The sequence below is a fragment of the Corvus kubaryi genome, unplaced genomic scaffold (genome assembly GCF_017639235.1).
Source record: "Corvus kubaryi isolate FWS band 111438036 unplaced genomic scaffold, C.kubaryi_AGA036_p1.0 37395, whole genome shotgun sequence".
Taxonomy (NCBI): domain Eukaryota; kingdom Metazoa; phylum Chordata; class Aves; order Passeriformes; family Corvidae; genus Corvus; species Corvus kubaryi.
Genome location: NW_024581134.1, coordinates 3654035 through 3673394, shown reverse-complemented (window position 1 = coordinate 3673394; position 19360 = coordinate 3654035). Strand labels below are relative to the sequence as shown.

Genomic DNA, 19360 nt, shown 5'->3' with positions numbered 1-19360 from the left:
GAAGGGAAGGGAAGGGAAGGGAAGGGAAGGGAAGGGAAGGGAAGGGAGCACTAGCATGTGTTCATCATTGTATTAGACACCTGAGAATCTACACAGCCCCAGGCTGCTTTCAGCACAACACCACAGGAAATTCCTTGACCTCACAGCCAGGACCCAGGCATGCTGCCCACCTCTCCTTCCTGGGATGCCCCATGGAGGCTCCCACCTACCAGGTCCACGTTGGAGAAATAAGCCCAGGCCTTGCAGTCGAACTCCTGCGTGGTGGGTGCCATCTGGGGCAGGACTTTCCAGGAGTATTTGCGGTGGCCACCAGGAGGCACCGCCCCGCCCTGCGGCGTTGTGCCCTGTATCTCCTCGTAGGCTGTCAGTGTGGAGTGGAAGGAGAAGGGTCGTGAGGCCAGGTTCTTGAACGTCACCTGCCCGAGAGGGAAAGCAAAGTGGAATGTGGAAGGGAGCGATGCTGACAGTGCTCTGGACCCTGGTGGTGGGTCCAGCCGGCTGGTGGGAAGGATGTCCCTGGTTCCCAGACCTCCAGCTGGTCTCCCTGCAGTGGCCAACCCCTGCTGAACCACAAGCTGTGGCTGTGCAGTGCAATCTCTGGTGGAAAGCACATCCTGGGTTCATGTCAGCAGGATGAGGCCCTTTTCCTGCTCAGTGGAAGCAAGGTCAGCTACACTACTGCCTCTGGAGCCCAAAGGTGCTCAATCCATCCTGGCGAAGATTTCTGTGAAAACTGGGCAACTTCTCCAGGGACACAAGTCCTGAGCCTTTCACGTCCTTCTCAGGTGGGTGTTGAAGGACCTTTGGTGGTGTGGAAAGCTGAAGCCTGCCCTCATACAGAGCACCTAAAAGAGCTGTACTGAGCCCTGCTTAGCTCACTAGCCTTTTTGCAATCCCTTGACCCAAAAGACTCCCCATGGAGCCCAGGAGCTGATCAGGCCATGCTGTTGCAGGGGTTGGGTCTGTCTCAGGTCCAGGGCTTTGCATCTGAACACTCTGAGGTTCCTGCTGGCCTATTCCTCCAGCCACTGAGGTCCCTCTGAATGGTGGCTCTGCCTCCCATTCTGGTGCCATTCACATGCCAACAGGGTAGCTCCTGCCCCCAAGCCCTGAGGGTTAACCCATGGGCACTGCAGAGCCTGCAGCCCACCTCAGCACTCCCTCTGGCTGAACTCCAACAACAACGGGGGGGATTTATGGTTTTACACGAAATGGGAGCTTTCTACTCACCATGATGACATCTTCAACTTCTGCCCTGATGTAGGGCCCGAGGATGCCCAGGTGTTCATCCAGCTCTCTCCGCTGCACCGGCTGCGTGAAAGAATCATCCAAGAACTCTCGGAAAACCACCTTGCGGTACTGCCAGGAATGTTTCCTCCTGCTTCTTTGGGGGTCCCTGGGGGGGGGATGCCAGTTAGGTAAGTGTCCCATAGTGAGAGCAGCCATGGCAGGGTTGTTACAGGTCAAGGGGATACAGAGCCAGAGGATCCCTGATGCACTTGCAAGGAAGCTCAAAGTTTCTGGAGGTTCAAACCCCACCAGGGTAGAGGGGAGAAGCTGGGAGCATCCTTCCCCTGGGCTGCTCGGCTGGGTTGTACCAGCACAGAACCATGATCCTGCCTGCCAGGACATGCCATCTTGTACATCATGCCATGCTGTGCAGTGCAGGAGGAATACATGCAGGACAATCACACTTACGTTGCTTTTAGGAAGTGCTGGGGTCTCTGGTCCCCATATTCCCACATCACCTCCACTGCTGCAATGAAGTATTGCCGTATCTCCCCCTGGAAGGAGCGCGGGTCGTGCTCCTCTTCCCCATAGATGTCAAAATCCTCCATGGTCTGCTCTGTGTCACTGTACTCATCATAGTCTGGCTTGGCAGTCTTTGAGGGGCTGGAATGTGTCCCATTGTTCAGGGCCTGTTCCTCCCTGTGTCCTTGAATGTGGCTCCTCTCCCCAGATGTGCTGTTCCTTTTCCCATCCTCTTTGGGCTCTCCTAGGCCCTGGCCTTCTCTCTTCCCTGTTTCTCTGAGGACATCTTCCCTGCCGAGCACCTGACATCCATGAGGAGTATCTTGCACATACTGTGATGGTTTTTCAGTGCTGTTGTTGTTGTGAGGGGGACTTGGAGACAGTGAACAGTTCTCTCTGATGGTGGATTTCAGAGGCATTTCTTCTGGGCTTTGTGCAGACATTCTCCCAAGCACATAGTCCTCTGTGGCATTGGCCTTGGGCTGCTGAGGCTCAGGACTGAACCGACCCAGCTGCTCCACAGCGTTCGTCTCCTCCTCCATCTGGCTTCTCCCCAGAGCTTGCTCGCTCCCAGGAGCCCCCCACACCACAGCTCTGCCTGGCTGCAGCTCGGCCAAAGCTGGGCTCTGCAAGCCCCTGGTGTTCACCACAGCCCCCAGGGAGACTGGGTCCCAGTTTGAGGCCAGGTCTGCAGCCCCAGCAGTGACCTGCCTTTCCGAGCTGCTTGCTGCTTCTGCTGCTGGTCTTGTCCCCAGTGCTCCCTGTGTGGGGAGGGAGTGTGTGCTGCGCTGAGCTTCCTCACTGCTGCCCTGTACACCCCTGTCTGTGCTCAGCCTCCCCTCAGGATACATCTCATCAGCCTGTACAGCATCCCTGCCTGGGTGCAGCCTCCTCTCAACCATGTTGGATTTTTCTTCCAGGCTTTGCAGGGCCACCATCACTTCAGGCAAGGTGTTGCTTGATACCAAGGACCTCTTTTTGAAGCGAGTGATGCAAAAAGGGGAATGAGGTCCACACACCTTTGGGGCTTCCTTATTCACTGCTGTCTCAAGGGGCTGGCTGGCCAGGTCCTGCTCTGCTGTCTTACCATCAGAGAGGGGCTTCCTGCTGCTGGTGTTAGGAAGACCCAAACCTCTGCTCTCCAGTGACCTGGCTTGTTTACGTTTCCAGTCAGGGCCACTCAGGCTTCTGGCTGTAACTCTGTGTCTCGGGAACTGCTCAGAGCTCTTTAAGAAACCATTTGGGAATGGCCTGGTGTCATTGGTCACAACATTCGATTCAGAAAAGGCAATACTGTCCAGCTCTGCTAATTCCTTAGCATCCTGAAACACTTCTTTCAAGATTACTTCATCCCTCTCTTCTGTCATTATGTAGCTGGATGGCTCAAGGTCATTGGTGTCTGCAAAGGTGCTGTCTAGAAGGCTGGTGCCTTTGGCAAGTCCAGTGGCTTGTTCTGTGCCACTTTTTGCAGGCAAGGAGTTATTCTCATCTATGAAGATTTCTCCTTGTACAGGTTTGTCTGACAAAGAAACATTTTGCTCTTCAAAAGTTTTGTAAAAGCCTTGTGAAACCACTTTGTGAGGCCTTGTTTCCAGCCTAGCATCTAGGTCATTTGATGAATAATTGCTCTCTATGGCGTGACTGTGAACCACAGCATGAGAAGTCCTATTACCTTCTGTCTCATCTGGAGATGCAGAAGGATTGTTCAATGTGGAGGAAGAGTTGTGATCAATACTTAAAGAGGGTGCTGTACTGATTTTCCCCTCTGACTCATACAGGTTAAAGGATATTTTATCAGCCCCTTTTAGCAACGTGTCCTCATTACCCTGTGAAGACACATCTTGAAGCACCAGGCTGTGCTCCAGATCATTCTGGTGAATTGAGCTCCTGTTCTCCTGAAGAGGGGCTTTGCCAGCAGCATAAGCAATGGAGTCCCACAAGCTTGTTGCATGAATAGTTGTCTTTTGAGGCTCTGCTTCCAGGTTCTCCATCCTACCACCAGAGTGGACTGTCATTCCTTTCACTGGCCCCTGCACCTCTGGGATTTTTGTCACTTTCATTCCTGCCAGAGCATCTCCTGGAGCTGCCGTGGTTTGGTGCAGCCATTGCTGATCATCTTCTGAGCTCACAGTACCACGGACACTCGCCAGGTGTTCTCCATGTGGGATTGCTCCAAACCCTTCATCCTGGCTGATGATTTTTGATAATTCTTCGTCTTCCAGGAAGGACTCATAGGACACTGGCTCATCGTTTGTCTCTGGCAGAGAAGACATGGAAATATCATGTGGATTTGGTATTTTTCCTAAAAATGTTGATGTGCCATTGGAAGAGGGATCAGAAATCCTGCTGTTGCTCAGGACAGCCCCATGTTCTGTCAGGCACAATCTTGTCTTCTCTGTCTCGTTTCTGGAAGAGGTGATGTTGTTCAGTTGCTCATTCACACACGACCTCTTTCTTTTAGAGAAGCCCCTGGGTTGAAATTCAAAGGCAACCTCCTCCCCATCAGAATACACATAATCTTCCCCATCAGGGTATTGCTCGTACTGGCACTTCGAGACTGTGAACTTGGCATGCATCCCTCGGTCTCTGAAATCAGGATTTAGGCACCCCAGCATCCAGACACCTGTCTCAAGAGAGGGCAAAAGGACACCATCAGCCCACTTCAGAGGGAAATTGGAAGAGATGTCATTCCCATGGTGCTCCCTTGCTAATGCAGCCTATATTTTGTGGTTCATGGTAGTGATTCCATGCTTTCATAGTCCCTAGAGTGTCTTACAGCCAGACCCACAGTGTTGTTGACAACATCAGAGCCTGACAAGCACCATCAACAGGGCTGGTGTTTCCTGGCAGAGCTTAGTGAGCTACACACACCTGTGAGGCCCCAAGTACGGCTTGGTGAGAGCAGTTAATGCAGTGAGAACCCACAGAGCCTCCAGCAGCAGCAATCACCATAAGCCACCTCCAAAGACATCCTGGTGCTGTCAAACACACCTCTCTCCCAAAGACAGTCACCACATCTCTCCCACTGAAGGAGAAAGAAAGGAAAGGCTGCCTCTCACTCACATCCCCAGCCAGTGTGTTTGCTCCCAGCAGCGAGGGTGAGATGTGTGATTTCTGGGCTCTGCTGCTGGAGGGAGCTGCCACCTGCTGCCGGCTGAGCTGCTGCTCTGAGCAGCAGGCAGGAATCCAAGCTCAAACGGATGTGAGGCTTGGCTGGGTTGCAGAAAGCTTCCTGGGGTGTCTAGAAACGCTGACAGCCTGGCTCAGGGTGCAGTGCTCATGACCATCATATCACAACCACAGGGTAAATCCTGTGTCTCCTCTATGAGTGAGGAAATGGTTTGACAGCACTGCTTTTGCCAACGCTAAGGAAAAAGTGCTGAGTGGGAGGAAATATAACTGAACTCCGAAGCAAATCTTTTCTAGGACTTCTCTCCGGCTGCGGTTTCTGTCCTTGCAAAAGTCTGGGTATAAATGGCATGACCAGCAGCTGAACCCACAGCAGGGACAGCACTGTCACTCCCCTTGACCTCCAAGCTTGGAGCCAAGATTGCAAATGTCCACCAGGCTCATGTTACTGCAGCCAGCTTACTGGTTTGGCAGCATGTGTGACCTTAACACATCCTACTAATGAAGTAAAATACAGTAATTCAATTTATTTGATTTAAGCTTTGAAAGATGTAACCACTGCCTCTCACTTTGCTGTTCCAGCAGGCCGTGCATCCCTTTGCTCTCAGAGCTGTCAAAAGGAATTGGGCACCAGAGAACTGGCTGGAGGTGCTCACTGATCTCTGCTGGGCTGCCAAGCTCATGGTTGACAGAATAGCCCATGTTACTAACCTGGCTTTTCCAAACTCATGATGACTGTTTCTCCAGAAAATGGGAAAAGAGTGAGCACATCCTCAAAGACCATGTTGCGCTTGAAGGTGTTTCCAGAGAAGAAGATGGAGAGGAAATCTGTTTGGGCCCCAACACTCAGGACATACCAGTACACAACGTCGTTCAGGCAGAGTTTTGTTTGGAGGTTGTCAAATACAAAGCCATTAATAGCTGGAAGAGGGCAGGGGTGAAACATTTCAAGACCAAATTCCCCCCATGGCTGCTGAGCTGCTGCATATCCCCTGCTCCTTCCCTGGGGCAGGGATGAGCCTGTGTCTGCTGGGGCTTTGCAGGGAGCCCCTGGCTGAGTACTCACTGTGCATCACATTGGAGGCATAAAACTGGGGGTCCTGGGTATCCACGTGGGCTGCATCAGAGCAGAACCTCCTGATGTTCTCCTCCAGGTACCAGCTGTGGTTCTCATCAAAGACCGAAAACAGCACCAACTTCATGTTGTCTGACATTATCTGGAAAAGAGAGGGAAGAAATGATTCCTGGTCTGATCAGAGCACCCCTGGTGCCCAGGGTAGCAGTCAGGTCTCAGTCTGGGTGCATGGAGAAGGTTACTGCTATTTCACAGGAGTTAAGGTGCAGATTTGGGGAAAAGAGAGCATGCAAGGGCAGGTGGGGAAGGCAGAGGCATTAGGACTGCTGGTAGGTTTGAAGAAAACAGGACAGACAAACTTGGTTTTACCTAAATATTTCACTCACCACAGTTATTCCAGCCTTTCAGCCTAGAAGTTGAGGCAGCAAAGACCCACCTGATTTCCCCTCTGATCCATGGACTTCTTGGAGCAGATGAGGAGGGGCCCAATCAGGCCTGAGGCTGTGTCTCGGACTGGGTTGATGGAGCTGTAGTAGAAACGGGTGAGGCAGCGAGGATCTGCCTGCGTGGGGCCATCCTCAGTGGTGAGAATCCAGCTGTAGGTGAATGACTGCCCAGGGGGGATAGGAATATCCTTCACATCTTTCTCTGGCAACACACAACCCAAGAGCAGACCAGTTATATCTGGGCTCTTCCCACAAGGGATGATCCCACTTTTTAAAAGAGCTCAGAAAGGTTTCCTGACCACACAAGCTGCAGAGGGAACCACCCATGCCCATGCCAGGATCCTGGTGGGATGTGGGACAGCCTTGCACAAGTCATGGTCCTGGGAGTACAATAACAAGGGGTGAAAGCAGTTCTGGGGAAGAAATCCGGGAAAAAAACCAACCCCAGAGCAAAAACTACAAATCTGCAAGAGGGAGAGTCTAAATAATGATGAAGCCTCACACGAATGCAGGCCAGAGGGAGCCCAGGGAATGAGGGCTGTAAATAAACTGCAAACACAGGCAGGATCACCAGGATGGTTCCTGCCTCATCAGAAAGCAGAGGCCTCCAGGATGGACCAATTAACATGGTCCCAGCTCCCTGGTTGTGAATGCCCCTTCTCCCAGTCATGACTGGGGCCTTCCCTAAAGACAGGGTTATATGGCACCAATGGGAACATGAAAATGGAATCATCATAATACCTGGAACTGCAGAGCATAGGTGCTTGCATGATTGGACAACTGGTCTTACCACAAGCTGCAGAAAACTTTCCTGGCCTAGAAAAAGGCAGTGGCCAGGTGATATCCCAAGTTCTCATAGCCTACCTTACCTTTTGAGGGTCTCATTGCATGGTAGGGCCTGACGCTGGTGAGGCCATGAGGATAGATGTTGTAGGGTCGTCTGGCCAGATTCCTGAACACAATCTGAAACGAGGACAGGCAGCAAGAATGTTTGGTGCTTTCTGATCACTGTAATCCCTTGAAGCTGCTCTCAGTGTCCTTGCAGAGAAAGAAACACTGGACAGCAGTGTCCTGGGGTTGGCTACCTGCCACTGATCAACAGGAGGGGCGTAGATATGTCTGGGACCACAAAGTCACAATACAAAAACTACAATTTCTCTGGAATGAGTCTATACTGTCCATTGATCTGGGAGGTGTCTGTTTTAAGGAGGGCATGAAAAGATCAGATCTATTAAAGAGAAAATTGCTGTCTTTAGTCTTACTTTACATATGAGTCAGAAGAGGTCCATCAATCCAGGCCTCAGAGGACCAGGACATTAAGTATGCACAGCAGTCAAGAGTTTTAAAGTGCTCCCCACTTCACTGCATGAAGCCCTTCCTTTATTTCTCTAAATAGCTCTGTCACATACCCACAACTGCACAGGGAAGCCCAGGGAGGGAGCAGAAATGTGAAGCTGCTGGAAACCATCCCATTCCTCCCAGCTGCAAAGAAGTCAAGTGGTTAGGAGAGGCACTTCAGGAGACAAAAGCGAAAGTCCCCAGTGCTGTGAGGTAACAGCGAACAGATGGAGACGAGCAGAGGATGACAGGACACCCCTGCCTTAGAGGAAGGTGCTGGATGTCATGTGTCATGTATTAACTCACACAGTTCCTAAGACACCTGCAATGAAGTCAAATCAGAGGGACTGGGCCATATCCTGTGCATCTCACTGAGAGTATTTACCTTAAGCTGCCAGTAACATCTGCCTTTCTGATGAACTTTGGACATTGCCAAACATGAGAGGGCACCTCAATGACTTCTGTCAGACCTTAGCCACAAACCAAGAGCTATTAGTAGGAACAGCACCAAGCTATGAAGTTGCCCCTTACACTGGAAAGAGGCATTTCTCTTACCTTAAACTGATCTCCAACCTCCCCCTTGATGACAGGCCCCAGGATTCCCTTGTCCTGTTGGTTGGACACCTTGCGCTTCTTGAAGGCTGCATCCTCATACTCCACAAACACCACTTTCTTATACTTTGAACCGATCCGCTGCGGGCCAGGCTCCAGGTACAGCCTTGTCATGTTTCTGCAGACAAAGGCAGAGAAAGAGCAAATGGCCACATGCAGGACACTGTGAGAAACAGAGCAAGACCTTCCATCATCCCAGGACCTGGCTAATGGCTGAGAACGTCAGCAGGAGTTGTTGTCTGCTCAGAAGGAATGGATTCCAGAGGCCTTGGTGACAGAGAGACAGATGCCCTGGAGACAAATGTCTCTGCAGGGCATTTGGTAAAATGGAGCAAAGCCGGGTCCTGCCTTCCCATGGCCTCCCCAAGACCATCCTTGTCCTGCATCCATACTGTCAGTGTTAATAAGGAAGAACAAAACTGTCCAGGCTGTGCGGAATGAAAATTAATTTCTGGGGAAAAGGGGAAGAGCTGGCAGGGCTGCCTTGAGGAGCAGGTCATGAGCACTCGTGCCCACTCTCACCTGTCCAGAGACACTGGCTTCACAGGCGCATAGTCCCAGTCCATTTCCTCAGCTGCAATGTAGTAAGTCCAGGTCACAGGCCTGTCTTTGGCAAAAGAGCGCACTTGGATCACGTGATAAGTTTCCTCATCTTCCTCAGGGTAATCCATGTCCTCTGGCTCGTTTGACAGCTTCCCCATCTTCAGCAGGCGTTGCTCAGGACACTCCTCCACCTTCACAAAGGCCTCCATGCCAGCTGGGTTCAGACAAGCCAGGCAGAAAGAGTCACATTGATGAGCCAGTACAGGCAGGCACTCCCCCAGGCCCTGCCTGGGAGAAATATTCTCCACTACTGTTCCCATCAAATGGGCCAACATGGATCAACCCATGCCCTCTGGTATGGGCCAGACTGCAGGTGGATGCAACACTAGGGAGCAGGAGGGGCCTTGGAGCTGCAGCACCGCACAGAACCCTGAGCCCAGGCCATCCCCTGAACTGCTTTTCCCCCGAGCTCTTGGAGAATAAGGTTACCTTGCTGATGGGACGGTATCTGGCAGAACAACCGAAACCAGCCAGCTGTTCCTGGCATGGTCTGGGCTGTGAGATATGTGGCAGGGGAGACTTCTAGGCTGCTGAGACGGTGACTTCTCACCAGGAATGTGTGGCCTTCAAAGAAGATGGAGTGGACTTCTGGCCCAGAGCCCAACCCAATCACATGCCAGTGGACCTGCTTCTTGAGGCACAGTGTGAGACCTGCCAGGAGACAAGGAAAGCACCCAGGAGTCAGCACTGTGTCCAACCCATGTCCCCACTCTTGGTGCCATAGATTCAGAGTCTGACACATGCTGGTAGAGTCCCATGCCCCACAAGATGCTGGCTTCAAGCTGGAGAAATCACACATGAATGTGGACTGTCTGAGCAAAACAGAGGCACAGGTCACATCATGCCCCTGAGACAAGACTAGATTTACAGACTTGGGGGACTTTGGGAGGGTTGCTGGTAGGAGCTCCCAGTGGGACGCAGTGGCAAAAGAGAGAGATGTGCTCCTTGACTCTGTAAATAGAGAAATTGGGCACTGAAAAAAGGAGAATCATCTGTCTGATCACAGCACTGGAAAGCCTGATACTAAAACATTGAATCTGGAGCAGAGTTCCAGCACGTCCTCAGCAGTAGCTGAAATACCACAAAGGGCAGAGAGGGGTCACCAGGATTATTTGAGTGCTGGAGAAAATTCCTTCCTCAGAAACACTCGAAGAGCTCAGTGTGCTTAGGAAATGGGAAAGCACTTGACTGCATTGTAAAAATATTTTCCTGAGGAGAAACTGATATGTGCTGAAGGGCTCTGTAATCTAGCAGGGAAGTGAATAACAAGTTCCTGGAAGCTGAAGACAAACAAAGTAAAATACAGACTCAAGCGCTTGTTTTTGGCACTGAGTGCAGAGGTGACTGGAACAGATCCCAAGGGCCTGGGAGGAAACTGGGTGGAGGTTCCATCCTGAGGCCCTCAGCTCTCCATTTTCAGCTCTCCATCAGACACCTCTCAGGCCAGGTCCTGCATCCAGGGAGGGAGATGCTGAGTGGAGGTGGATAACTTCTCCAGGGAAAACCCACTGTGTAGACACGGTGGTTGACCATGAGGTTTCCTCAGCTCTTAAGCTCTATGAACCCATCAGGACAGGGAATTTAGGGGAGTTCTGCTTTTGCCTTTCACTGGAGACTGGCCAGACCCAAGTGGGAGGTTTTAGGATGTGGTTCACCAAAGCTGCTGGTGGTAATGACTCTCCTGACAGTGCTTCCCAGTTTGCCTTGGAAATTCCTCACTCTTGGGCAGCTCTGGATCTTTTCCTGGGAGAACACCAGAAAATAGCAACTTTTGTGTTTGCTGAGACCAAACACAGCCTTTTCTTTTGCCCTTCTGAAGAAGAGAAGTCTGAGAGAAGACCTTATCACTCTAGAACTACATGGAAGGAGGCTGTAATGAAGTGGGGGGTCAGTCTCTTCTCCAAAGCAGCAAGGGAGGAAGTAGCAACAGTGCTATAGAAACAAGAGGAAACAGCCTCAAATTGCACCAGGGAAGTTTATGTCAGATATTGGGAAAAATTTCTTCACTGCAAGGGTTGTCAAACACTGGAACAGGCTCCCCAGGTATTCAAAACACTTGTATATGTGACACTCAGGGACATGGTTTAGTGGTAGACTTGGCAGTGTTAAGTTTACAGTTGGACTTGATGATCTTAGGGGTCTTTTCCAACTTAAATGATTCCATGGTTCTATTCCCAAAATCCTATGAAGGTGTTTTAGTGAGAGCTAAATGCTACCTCCAGCCTTGTTCACAGGGCTACGAAAGAAAAAATTCTGCTACCAGCACTATTCCTGGAGACCTCCAATGAACCCAGAGAGCTGGAAACAGCTCCTGCCCTGCTGTAAATGGGCAAGGCAGATCAATGAGCTGAGATGTAGTAGTCCCTCAGGGGTGAACACAGCCTAACAGTTCCATCACCTGGAAACTCCTCTTGATCTCTTTTCTCACATCCCTTTACAAGCTGCCTCGAGTTTACAGACCTGGCTCCACCCCTAGCAGCTCCCATACCCCCCATCCCTGTCCCTGTCCCACCAGGACTCACCAGGCAGTGAGCCATTGATGTAGCCATTGATGGTGTGCAGCTCTGTCCTGTTGTGAGCCTGGGGCTGAGCAGCTGCTGGGGAACCCTGCTCAGAGTACCAGCTTTTTCCTGTGGACAGAGGAGGGAGCAGTCAGCTTTCACTTGAGAGCATTTCAAAGCAAGAGTAAACCTTCCCAGGGAGGTTGGATGTGTGGTGCCTGTGGAAATCCAGGGCACGCCTGCCCATGGCTCTGCATGGGCATGGGGGTGACCACCACACATGACAGGGAATGACTCCCCTCTTTAGCCTGTGTGATGGGAACAAGGCCACGGCATGGAATGGCAGAGCTGGAGGGGCTGCAAGCTCCCTGAACCTGGGGAAGAGAAGGAGGGGCAGTACTGCACCAGGAGCACATTGGATGTAGAGGCTGTACATAGCTCAAATCCTTGGGAGGGGGTGTGGGTGCTGAGCAGCTGTGCTCACACCATGGCCAAAGCAAACATCCTGGACCAGGCTGAACACAGGGGCTGACACCTGTCAGTCAGTAATTACCTTCATCAAACACTGCAAAGAGCAGCACAAACTCTTTCTGCGGGCCCTCATTCCCATCACTCGCCAGGGTCCCTGCAAGATGCAATAAGATGGATTTCTTTGAAGGTCAGCAAGCACCACCCAGAGAATTCCCTTTGTGCTCTTCAAGAACTGATAAACCAAGGCCAGGCTGTGGTTTGCTTTTGTCATGTCTCACAATTGCAACAGCCCTGCTTCCAACCTTGCAGTCCCCAAAAGTCCACGGCTGAGAGGCAGCTGCCCCCAGAAGGCATCAAAAGGTCAGTTTGTACTGCCTTCCCTCAGACTTCACTCAGTGGAGGAATTACTCCTGGTGAGTCACTGGAGCCTGCAGACAGTGCTCAGTCATTTCCAGTGACTATAGGGGGGTCTGGACAACTACCTCCAGGATATGTCTCAGCCAGGGATGACCAAACTTGCCCCAGTCACACCTCCTTGTACCTTGTGCCATCAGGATTTCAGGACTGAACCCCAGGAGCACTTCCACTGAGTACAGCTCACTAACTCCACTGCCATGCTCAGCCTCAGGAAGGCATCTGTGATTATTCTGCTTTTCAATTAATGGTTGCATGTTGTCTGTCCCCACCCTGTGCTGTCCTTACCAGGTCGGCACACGAGCAGGGCTCCAATCAAACCAGAGTTGATGTCCTTCACACTGTTGGTGTTGGAGGAGTAGGAGTGGGTCAGGCACTCTGCATCGTCATCCGTCGGGCCCTGGTTTTCCTGGATTTCCCAGACATATGTATGTGTCTTCCCAGGATCCACCCTGTCCCCCTCCTTCTCTGACTGGCTGGTCTCATCCTCATACCCTGCTCCTAAAACCAAAGAAATGGCCAGATGTCGCTAAAGGTTCATCCCCAGCACACTGTGGGTACAGAAACGCGCCTTCCTCCAACCCAGAACACAGCCCCTCTCCATCCCAGGGGAGTGAGTCCCACAGGTCTCAGGGCAGTAGCAGAGCTGTCCCAGACTCACTTGTTGGGCTGTGCACCCACCACCTGCCCTGAGGCTGGGCAGAAGATTCTTCCTTGCCCTAAGTATCCAACCTTAGGTTTAACCTGTGTATCACCTCTGTAACAGATACAGATTTGCTCTGCGCTGTTTGCTCAGCTCATTTCTGGGCTGGGCACAGTCATGTTGCTCCCCCAGGCTAGGCCATCTCTGTGACCATCTGTCCTTGCAGAGGGACATGAATAGCAGGGTGAGGGAGGGACACACACCTGGCAGGCAGGTGGCAGAGCAGGAGGTGCTACACAAGGACTTGCAGCACCTGAGTTGCCCAACTCACCTTCTGACGCCTTCCAGTAGGACACCCCGACAGCATGGAGGCTGTACGGGCGGGAGGCCAGGTTTTTGAATGTGATGACCACTGTGTCATAGACTTCTGCTCGGATGGTGGGGCCCAGAAGACCTGAAGGGGATAAGACAACAAGGTCAGGCAGCTGGGGTCAAGCAGCTCACACCCTGCCAGGAGCCCCAAAGGGTCCTGACTTTCCTCCTGCACAGTTTGTGATTGTCCCTCATGCAGCACAGCAGCATCAACTGCATCAGCTCCAGCAAGGCTCTCTGCCTCCCCAGGAGCTCTGCCATACCGGGATCCACCCAGGTGCTTTCCTGCTCCTGGCTGAAGAGCAGCCAGCACCCAACCCAGGAGGAGTTTGGTGTCTTGTCAAGGATTTCTAGAGCTCCCCACACGGAAGGTGCTTCTTACCCATCCACGCTGGCTTGAGCTTGGGCTGTATGAATGAGCCATCAGGGTACTCCACGAAAACAGCTTTCCTGTACCGGGGAGGGACACCAGCTGGGGGGGGACGTGGGCGTGCATGCCCCGAAATGCTGCAGGAGGAAGGAAAAGCCAAGGCTGATTGCACAGACCCATCCATGCACAGGCAACAACCATCCTCTTCCTCCCCTTCCCACCAGCTTGCTTCCTGGAGCCCCAGGGATTGCTCACCCTGCTGTGTCCTTTGGATTTCCTGACAGCTCCCAGGTATGAGTGGGAATGTTTTGCTCAGCATACAGATGACAACAGGGCATGATTAGTGTTGTGGTGTTAGTCATGGTGGAAGAAGACACAAGGCCATACCCAGCTGCAGCTGGGACAGGGCACAGCAGCAGGCATTGCTTTCAGCCTCCTGCCTCATGCCTTGTCCAGCTTCATGTTCCCCTGGCAGCAGAGACACAGAGCACTGGCAGTGCCATGGTGAGCTCTGCCCTGCAGCCACCCCAACCCCAGCACCTTCAGGTGTGGCAAACACATCACATCATGTGTAACCCTCCCCAGCTCCCCCCCAGGAAAGAGACTGTAGGGCTGCTGGCAGGTCGTGGCAGTTTGCTTTGTGTCTGAGCAATGGCCCCACATTTGTTTCTTTTCTGCCCAAAATGGGATTTACACTTCACAGCAGGAAGATAAAGGAGCCTTGAATGTATTTCACACCCCACTTGTCTCTGCTGGCCACTTTCTATCTGTAAGAAGCTTAACGAATTCATTTTCCAGAAGGAATCCAGCACATTTATCAGGATAACAAAGGGATGATTTTCTTCAAGGATTTTAGAGGCTGACTTGTCAGCCCCAGGACTAAGACCATTTCCAGTAACCAGACAGACTGTTTCCAGCCTTGTTTTGTTTGGAGCAAAAGCCAGGTGGTATTTTCTTCCACTTAAGAAGCAGGGAAGGTTGCTCTCCTGCTCTGACTAAGCCTTCATTCGAGCAGCGTTTCTCTTTGCAACTCTTCCTCAAGCGGAAGAGGAAGGAGACAGAGTGACTCAAATTTGGGAAAAGCAATGCACACTCACCCCCACAACACTGGCTGGAAGCCACCTGCAGCTGGAGGATGCTGTGGGGAGAGCAAGGTCCACTCTCCTCGGGGGCAGAGCAGGATGGGAGCCCATGAAAACCCCACAGGTACCCAGCTCCTGTCTCTCCCACCACAGCCATAACCCCACGTCCAGGCTGGCAGGAAGCTCCCAGCAGACACGGCCCCGGTGAGCAGTGCCACTGCATTCAGCTGACTTTGCCCAATGAACCACTGTCATTCCTGGCAGTGGGGTGAGCCCCAGCTTTGCTCTCCAGGGTGTCCCCACACTGGGAGGTAGATGAGCTGCAGGGCTGCTGGCACTCGGCTGTCCACTATCAGCAAGCTGTGCCTTAATCTCTAGCTCTCAGAAAGCCCAGATTTGAGAATGCAGCCCTTAAATATGAGTATCTGGTCCTGCTAATTCTGCAGTAAACAAGGCAGAAATCCTCTGGAGCCAGGGGGATTTTGCTGGCATGCAGGGGCATGGCCAGGAGGGGACTTAGTGACAACAGAGCTCAGTGCCGGGTCCCAGTGCTAGCAGAGCAGAGCCCACAGGAGACAAGAAGGCGGTGTTCAGCCCAGGGATGTCTGACGAAAGTGCTTCTGGCCAGTCCTCTGTACTTGGGGTCCCCGTGAACTTCCTTCCCCCAGGGCAGCTGAAGCTGAGGCAGGCCGATAAGTTTCTGGCACCTTGGATCAGCATTGTTAGCCACACTATCTGTTCATCTCTTGGAGCTGCGAGACATCCTGCACTGCCAAAGCACTCAGACATGGGCTGCTGCTACGTGTCCACCAGCCCCAAGTCAGAGCTGAGATCCCTGGGGCCATTGCAGGATGTGCTGGTCCTGGCTCTGACCCTGCTGGTGGGGTTGTGTTTGGAAGGAAGAGAAACTGAAATCACGGGGAAGGTGTGAGCAGCTCTGGCCCGGTGTGTTGTAGCCCATTAATTTGACAGAGCTTTCTACAAACATGCCAGAGAAACCCCTGGATATGTACAAGGGGTTTGGAGATCCTGCCTGGAGATGCACCTTTGGGAGCTGCCATGAGATGCTGGTACCCTGAAGGAGAATGAGTGAAGCAGAAGGCACCACACACACATAGGTCAGAGACAACCCAGCTTCAGGGGCAGCTGTGCCTGCCATGCTTTCCTGGCTCCTTCTCCCAAGCCTGGCTGTTTTCCTGTGCCTTCCTCTGTTGCACGGAACTGGGCTGAAGTTGCAGGGCCATGGGAAAGGCATCATCATTCAGCTGGGAACAGCCAGGACAAGCAAGCCCTGGTTCTCATCACAGCTTCTCCAGGAGCTGCGCTGCCCAGGAGTTCTCTGCCTCTCCAGGCTGGAGCACACCAGTCCCTCCGAGAAAGCCAACGTTGTCTTCCCCCGTTTTAGAGAAGGACAAGTGACCTCACACTGCCTGCCAATGCCCCACTCATCCCCAGGCACAGTCAGGTCCCTGAGTCACTCCAGGGTCAGAAATAGTGCCCATAAAACCAGTGCTGAAATGGAAAGCCACAGGGTTGAATTAACAGTGAGTGAAGTCATCATCTCTACCGTAGCCTAATGGATCTGAGGGCAAATCAGTGAAAGCAGGGCAGGGGGGATTAGTAAAATGGGGGGTGCTGGATGCAATTTTCCTACTGAAGTAACCAAAAGAGGAAAAACCAACATAACTGGGATACAGTGACTACAGCAGCTAGTCAGGCTGACCTGGGTCATCCCTAGAGCCTGGCTTCCAGGGTCTGACCACAGCTCCCTGCTGCTCAAGCCAGTGTGAGGCTGAGATGGGGTCATGGGCTGATACTGCCTCAGCAGAGAGTCTGGGGAAGGGGATATGGAAACAGGGCAGAGGGAATGGGCACATCTTGATCCACAGGGGCTGCAGCCATCCAGCTCCACTCTCCATGCCGACCTCAGAACATTCACAACCATGCACCTCCAAGCCAGCTGTGTCTTCAGACAACACCATCCTGATGCCTGAGCAATGCAACTCCCATTTTTCCTTCCTACTCCAAAGTACACAGGCAAAACCACCATGCCTTCCTCCTTTTTGTCACTGTGCATGAACACCATTCTTTGCCCAAACACTACAAATTATTTTCATTTCCTTAAGGAAAAATTTCAGCCCCGGCAATGTAATGTACACAAAGATACCAATAACTAAAAGTGGATTTTACCAGGGGCAGACACAGTGGAAAGCCTTTGCTGCTCTGAATTATGTCAGGGGGCACAGCCAGCTTTCCTCTGCAGTGCCCAGGGAGTCACAGGTGCTCATCCCCCCTCATATTTCCCCAAAGCCCCCAGGATGCAGAGCAGAAGAGAAAACACAGGCTGGAAAATCATGGCTCCTAGCACAGACTTTAAAGGGTCATAGGCAAGTGGCATTAAGGTAAAACAGTGCAGAACAGTGGTGCAGAGCAGGTATGCATCTCTCTCTCAATTCCACCTGTCTCTCATCAGGGGCTGTGATCCCTGTGACTCCCCATCACACCACCCCTTCCCAGCTGCACCAGCAGCTCAGGGCACCCACCTTGCCTGGTTGCCCCCATGTACCTGCCTGCCTGGAGCCAAGCTCACAGTGCCACATGCCCCGGTGGGAGAACACCCAGGGCATGGTTCTAGAATTGCAGTAAGAAGAGCTTTACCCTGCAGGGGCTTGCAGCACGGACAGCAGGTCGCTGTGTGTGTAGTCCCAGGCGGTTTCCACTGCAGCGATGTAGTATCTTCTCACTTTGCTGATGCCCTCCTCAACCAGGCAGAGGAGCAGGAGGCTGAACAGGGCTCCCACCAGCACCATGCCTCCTGCTGGGAGCAGCTCTGACTTCAGGTGGAAAAGTGAAAAGGAAGGAATGAGAAAGGAAAGAGGAAAGAAAAGCCTTTATCTTCTCATCCAGCTGTTGTAATCCACCGGAGATGATGATTGAAAGTCAGCACCCACAGACTCACTGAGAGCGCTGCAGAGTTTCTCAAAGGTATCAGGAGAGGAATTGCTTGAGCAGGTCTGTGCAAAGAGCAGTGTGTGAACGATGGACTCTCCTGCTCTTCCTCTGGCAGTGGCAGGAGGAGAGGAAAAAACAAAAGGAAAGGGAGGGCAAGCACCGCAGTAAGTTCCGCTGCAGGACCCAGCTGGCTCAGTGTCCTGGCTCCTGTCTGGGAGCAAGATGAGGAAAGGGAGGGTTGCAGAGGCAGCAGAATTTAGGTGTGGTCTTTGTCTGGTCTCACCTTCTGTGTCACCTCTGAGAAGGAGAGCGGGTTGCCAAGGATGCAGATATATACATGTGAGGTTATCCCTGTCCCCAGGATGCCTGCACCCCAAACAGTGATGACTTGGCCACACAACCTTGCCTCAAGCCACATGGGAGGGAGTGGGTTGGGATGATCCCTGGAGTCCCCTTCCCACCAGCTGCTCCTCTTCCAGGGTCCTGCAGTACAGCTCAGAAAAGATGCACTGAAACATTTTTGCAAATTTTTTTTGTTTTACTCACCAATTTTCAATATCTCTTTTTAAAAGCCCGTGAAATCCCCCTCCCCCCATCAATGCACACACACGTGCTCAGGCACACACATTGCCACGTGGTTCTCCCTTGGCTCATGAAGGCAGGAAGATGAGGAAGAACGCCCTGCATGGTCCCAGCATCCACTGGATGAGTGAGGTGGGGAAATGTCCCATAAATTATGTTACAGGGCAGCAAGAGTGCAACGGGAGCAGTGACCCCTTTGGTGACAGTCCCAGCGTGTGCAAAAGCATCCTTGTGACAGGTCTTGGTGACTGGGAAACAGAGGGAGGCAGTGGAGACTGTGGAGGGATGGACTTTTGGGGGTCTGTGACACGAATCCTCAGCAGAGGGCAGAAAGTGATTCCCCCACACCACCTACCTTGCTCCTAGGGAGGCAAAGACCGAGTGAAAAACATTTTCTCCAGCTTGTGCACCCACAGTTGGCTCCATGACTAGCCTGGGGCTCCTTTTCTTTGTGAGCAACAACTCACCTCACTTTTTCCAGCAAGTATTTTGGGGCAAAGCAAATGGTGCGTCACATTTGGGGATGCCTCAGGGTGCTTTGCATCCTGCCCTGCTGCAGTGAAGCAGAAGAGTACTCAATATTGGAGGGAAGAGTTTTCTGGGAGAGATACAGGAGATCTGGGCTGTGCTTCAGGCACCAGTGTCCCCTGCAGCATGGGTGTGACTTTATTCTAGTCATCCCACCCAGGAATCTCCTGGTGGTGTGAGACAGAATCACAGAATCACACAGAATGAACTAGGTTGGAAAAGACCTTTGAGATCAAGTCCAGTCCTGCCTGGAGCTCATCTGCCCATCCCCAAGGGCACTGTCCTCCTGTGCAAATGCGATGGGAAAGCCACGACAGGCTCCTGCCATGGAGACTCCCAGAGAAACATATTTTGCCAGGGCCAAGGACCCACATGCACACAGAAAGTGCTGGTTGTTTCCCTGAATTGTGCAGTTCTCAGAACAATAACGGACCGGAGCAGATAAAAATTACTCAGAATCATTTGAACCATGTCTAATCTCTTCTGGAAC

The 19360-nt window shown here is 52.2% G+C and overlaps 1 protein-coding gene across 1 annotated transcript in view; it reads right to left on the bottom strand.

Moving 5' to 3' along the window:
- Positions 1-18200, bottom strand: part of F8 (coagulation factor VIII) — a 24752-nt gene extending 6552 nt beyond the window's left edge. Inside the window, exons 1-17 of the mRNA XM_042040120.1 lie at positions 17768-18200; positions 17467-17642; positions 13739-13863; positions 13316-13438; positions 12630-12842; positions 12010-12081; positions 11478-11585; positions 9385-9606; positions 8875-9109; positions 8296-8470; positions 7272-7365; positions 6393-6604; positions 5948-6098; positions 5593-5802; positions 1699-4375; positions 1231-1396; positions 210-416 (exon numbers count right to left, since the gene is read on the bottom strand). Coding sequence (XP_041896054.1) covers positions 210-416; positions 1231-1396; positions 1699-4375; positions 5593-5802; positions 5948-6098; positions 6393-6604; positions 7272-7365; positions 8296-8470; positions 8875-9109; positions 9385-9606; positions 11478-11585; positions 12010-12081; positions 12630-12842; positions 13316-13438; positions 13739-13863; positions 17467-17618 — 5142 coding nt within the window. The 5' untranslated portion in view covers positions 17619-17642; positions 17768-18200. The remainder of the gene's footprint in view (positions 1-209; positions 417-1230; positions 1397-1698; positions 4376-5592; positions 5803-5947; positions 6099-6392; positions 6605-7271; positions 7366-8295; positions 8471-8874; positions 9110-9384; positions 9607-11477; positions 11586-12009; positions 12082-12629; positions 12843-13315; positions 13439-13738; positions 13864-17466; positions 17643-17767) is intronic.
- Positions 18201-19360: the final 1160 nt, after the last annotated feature.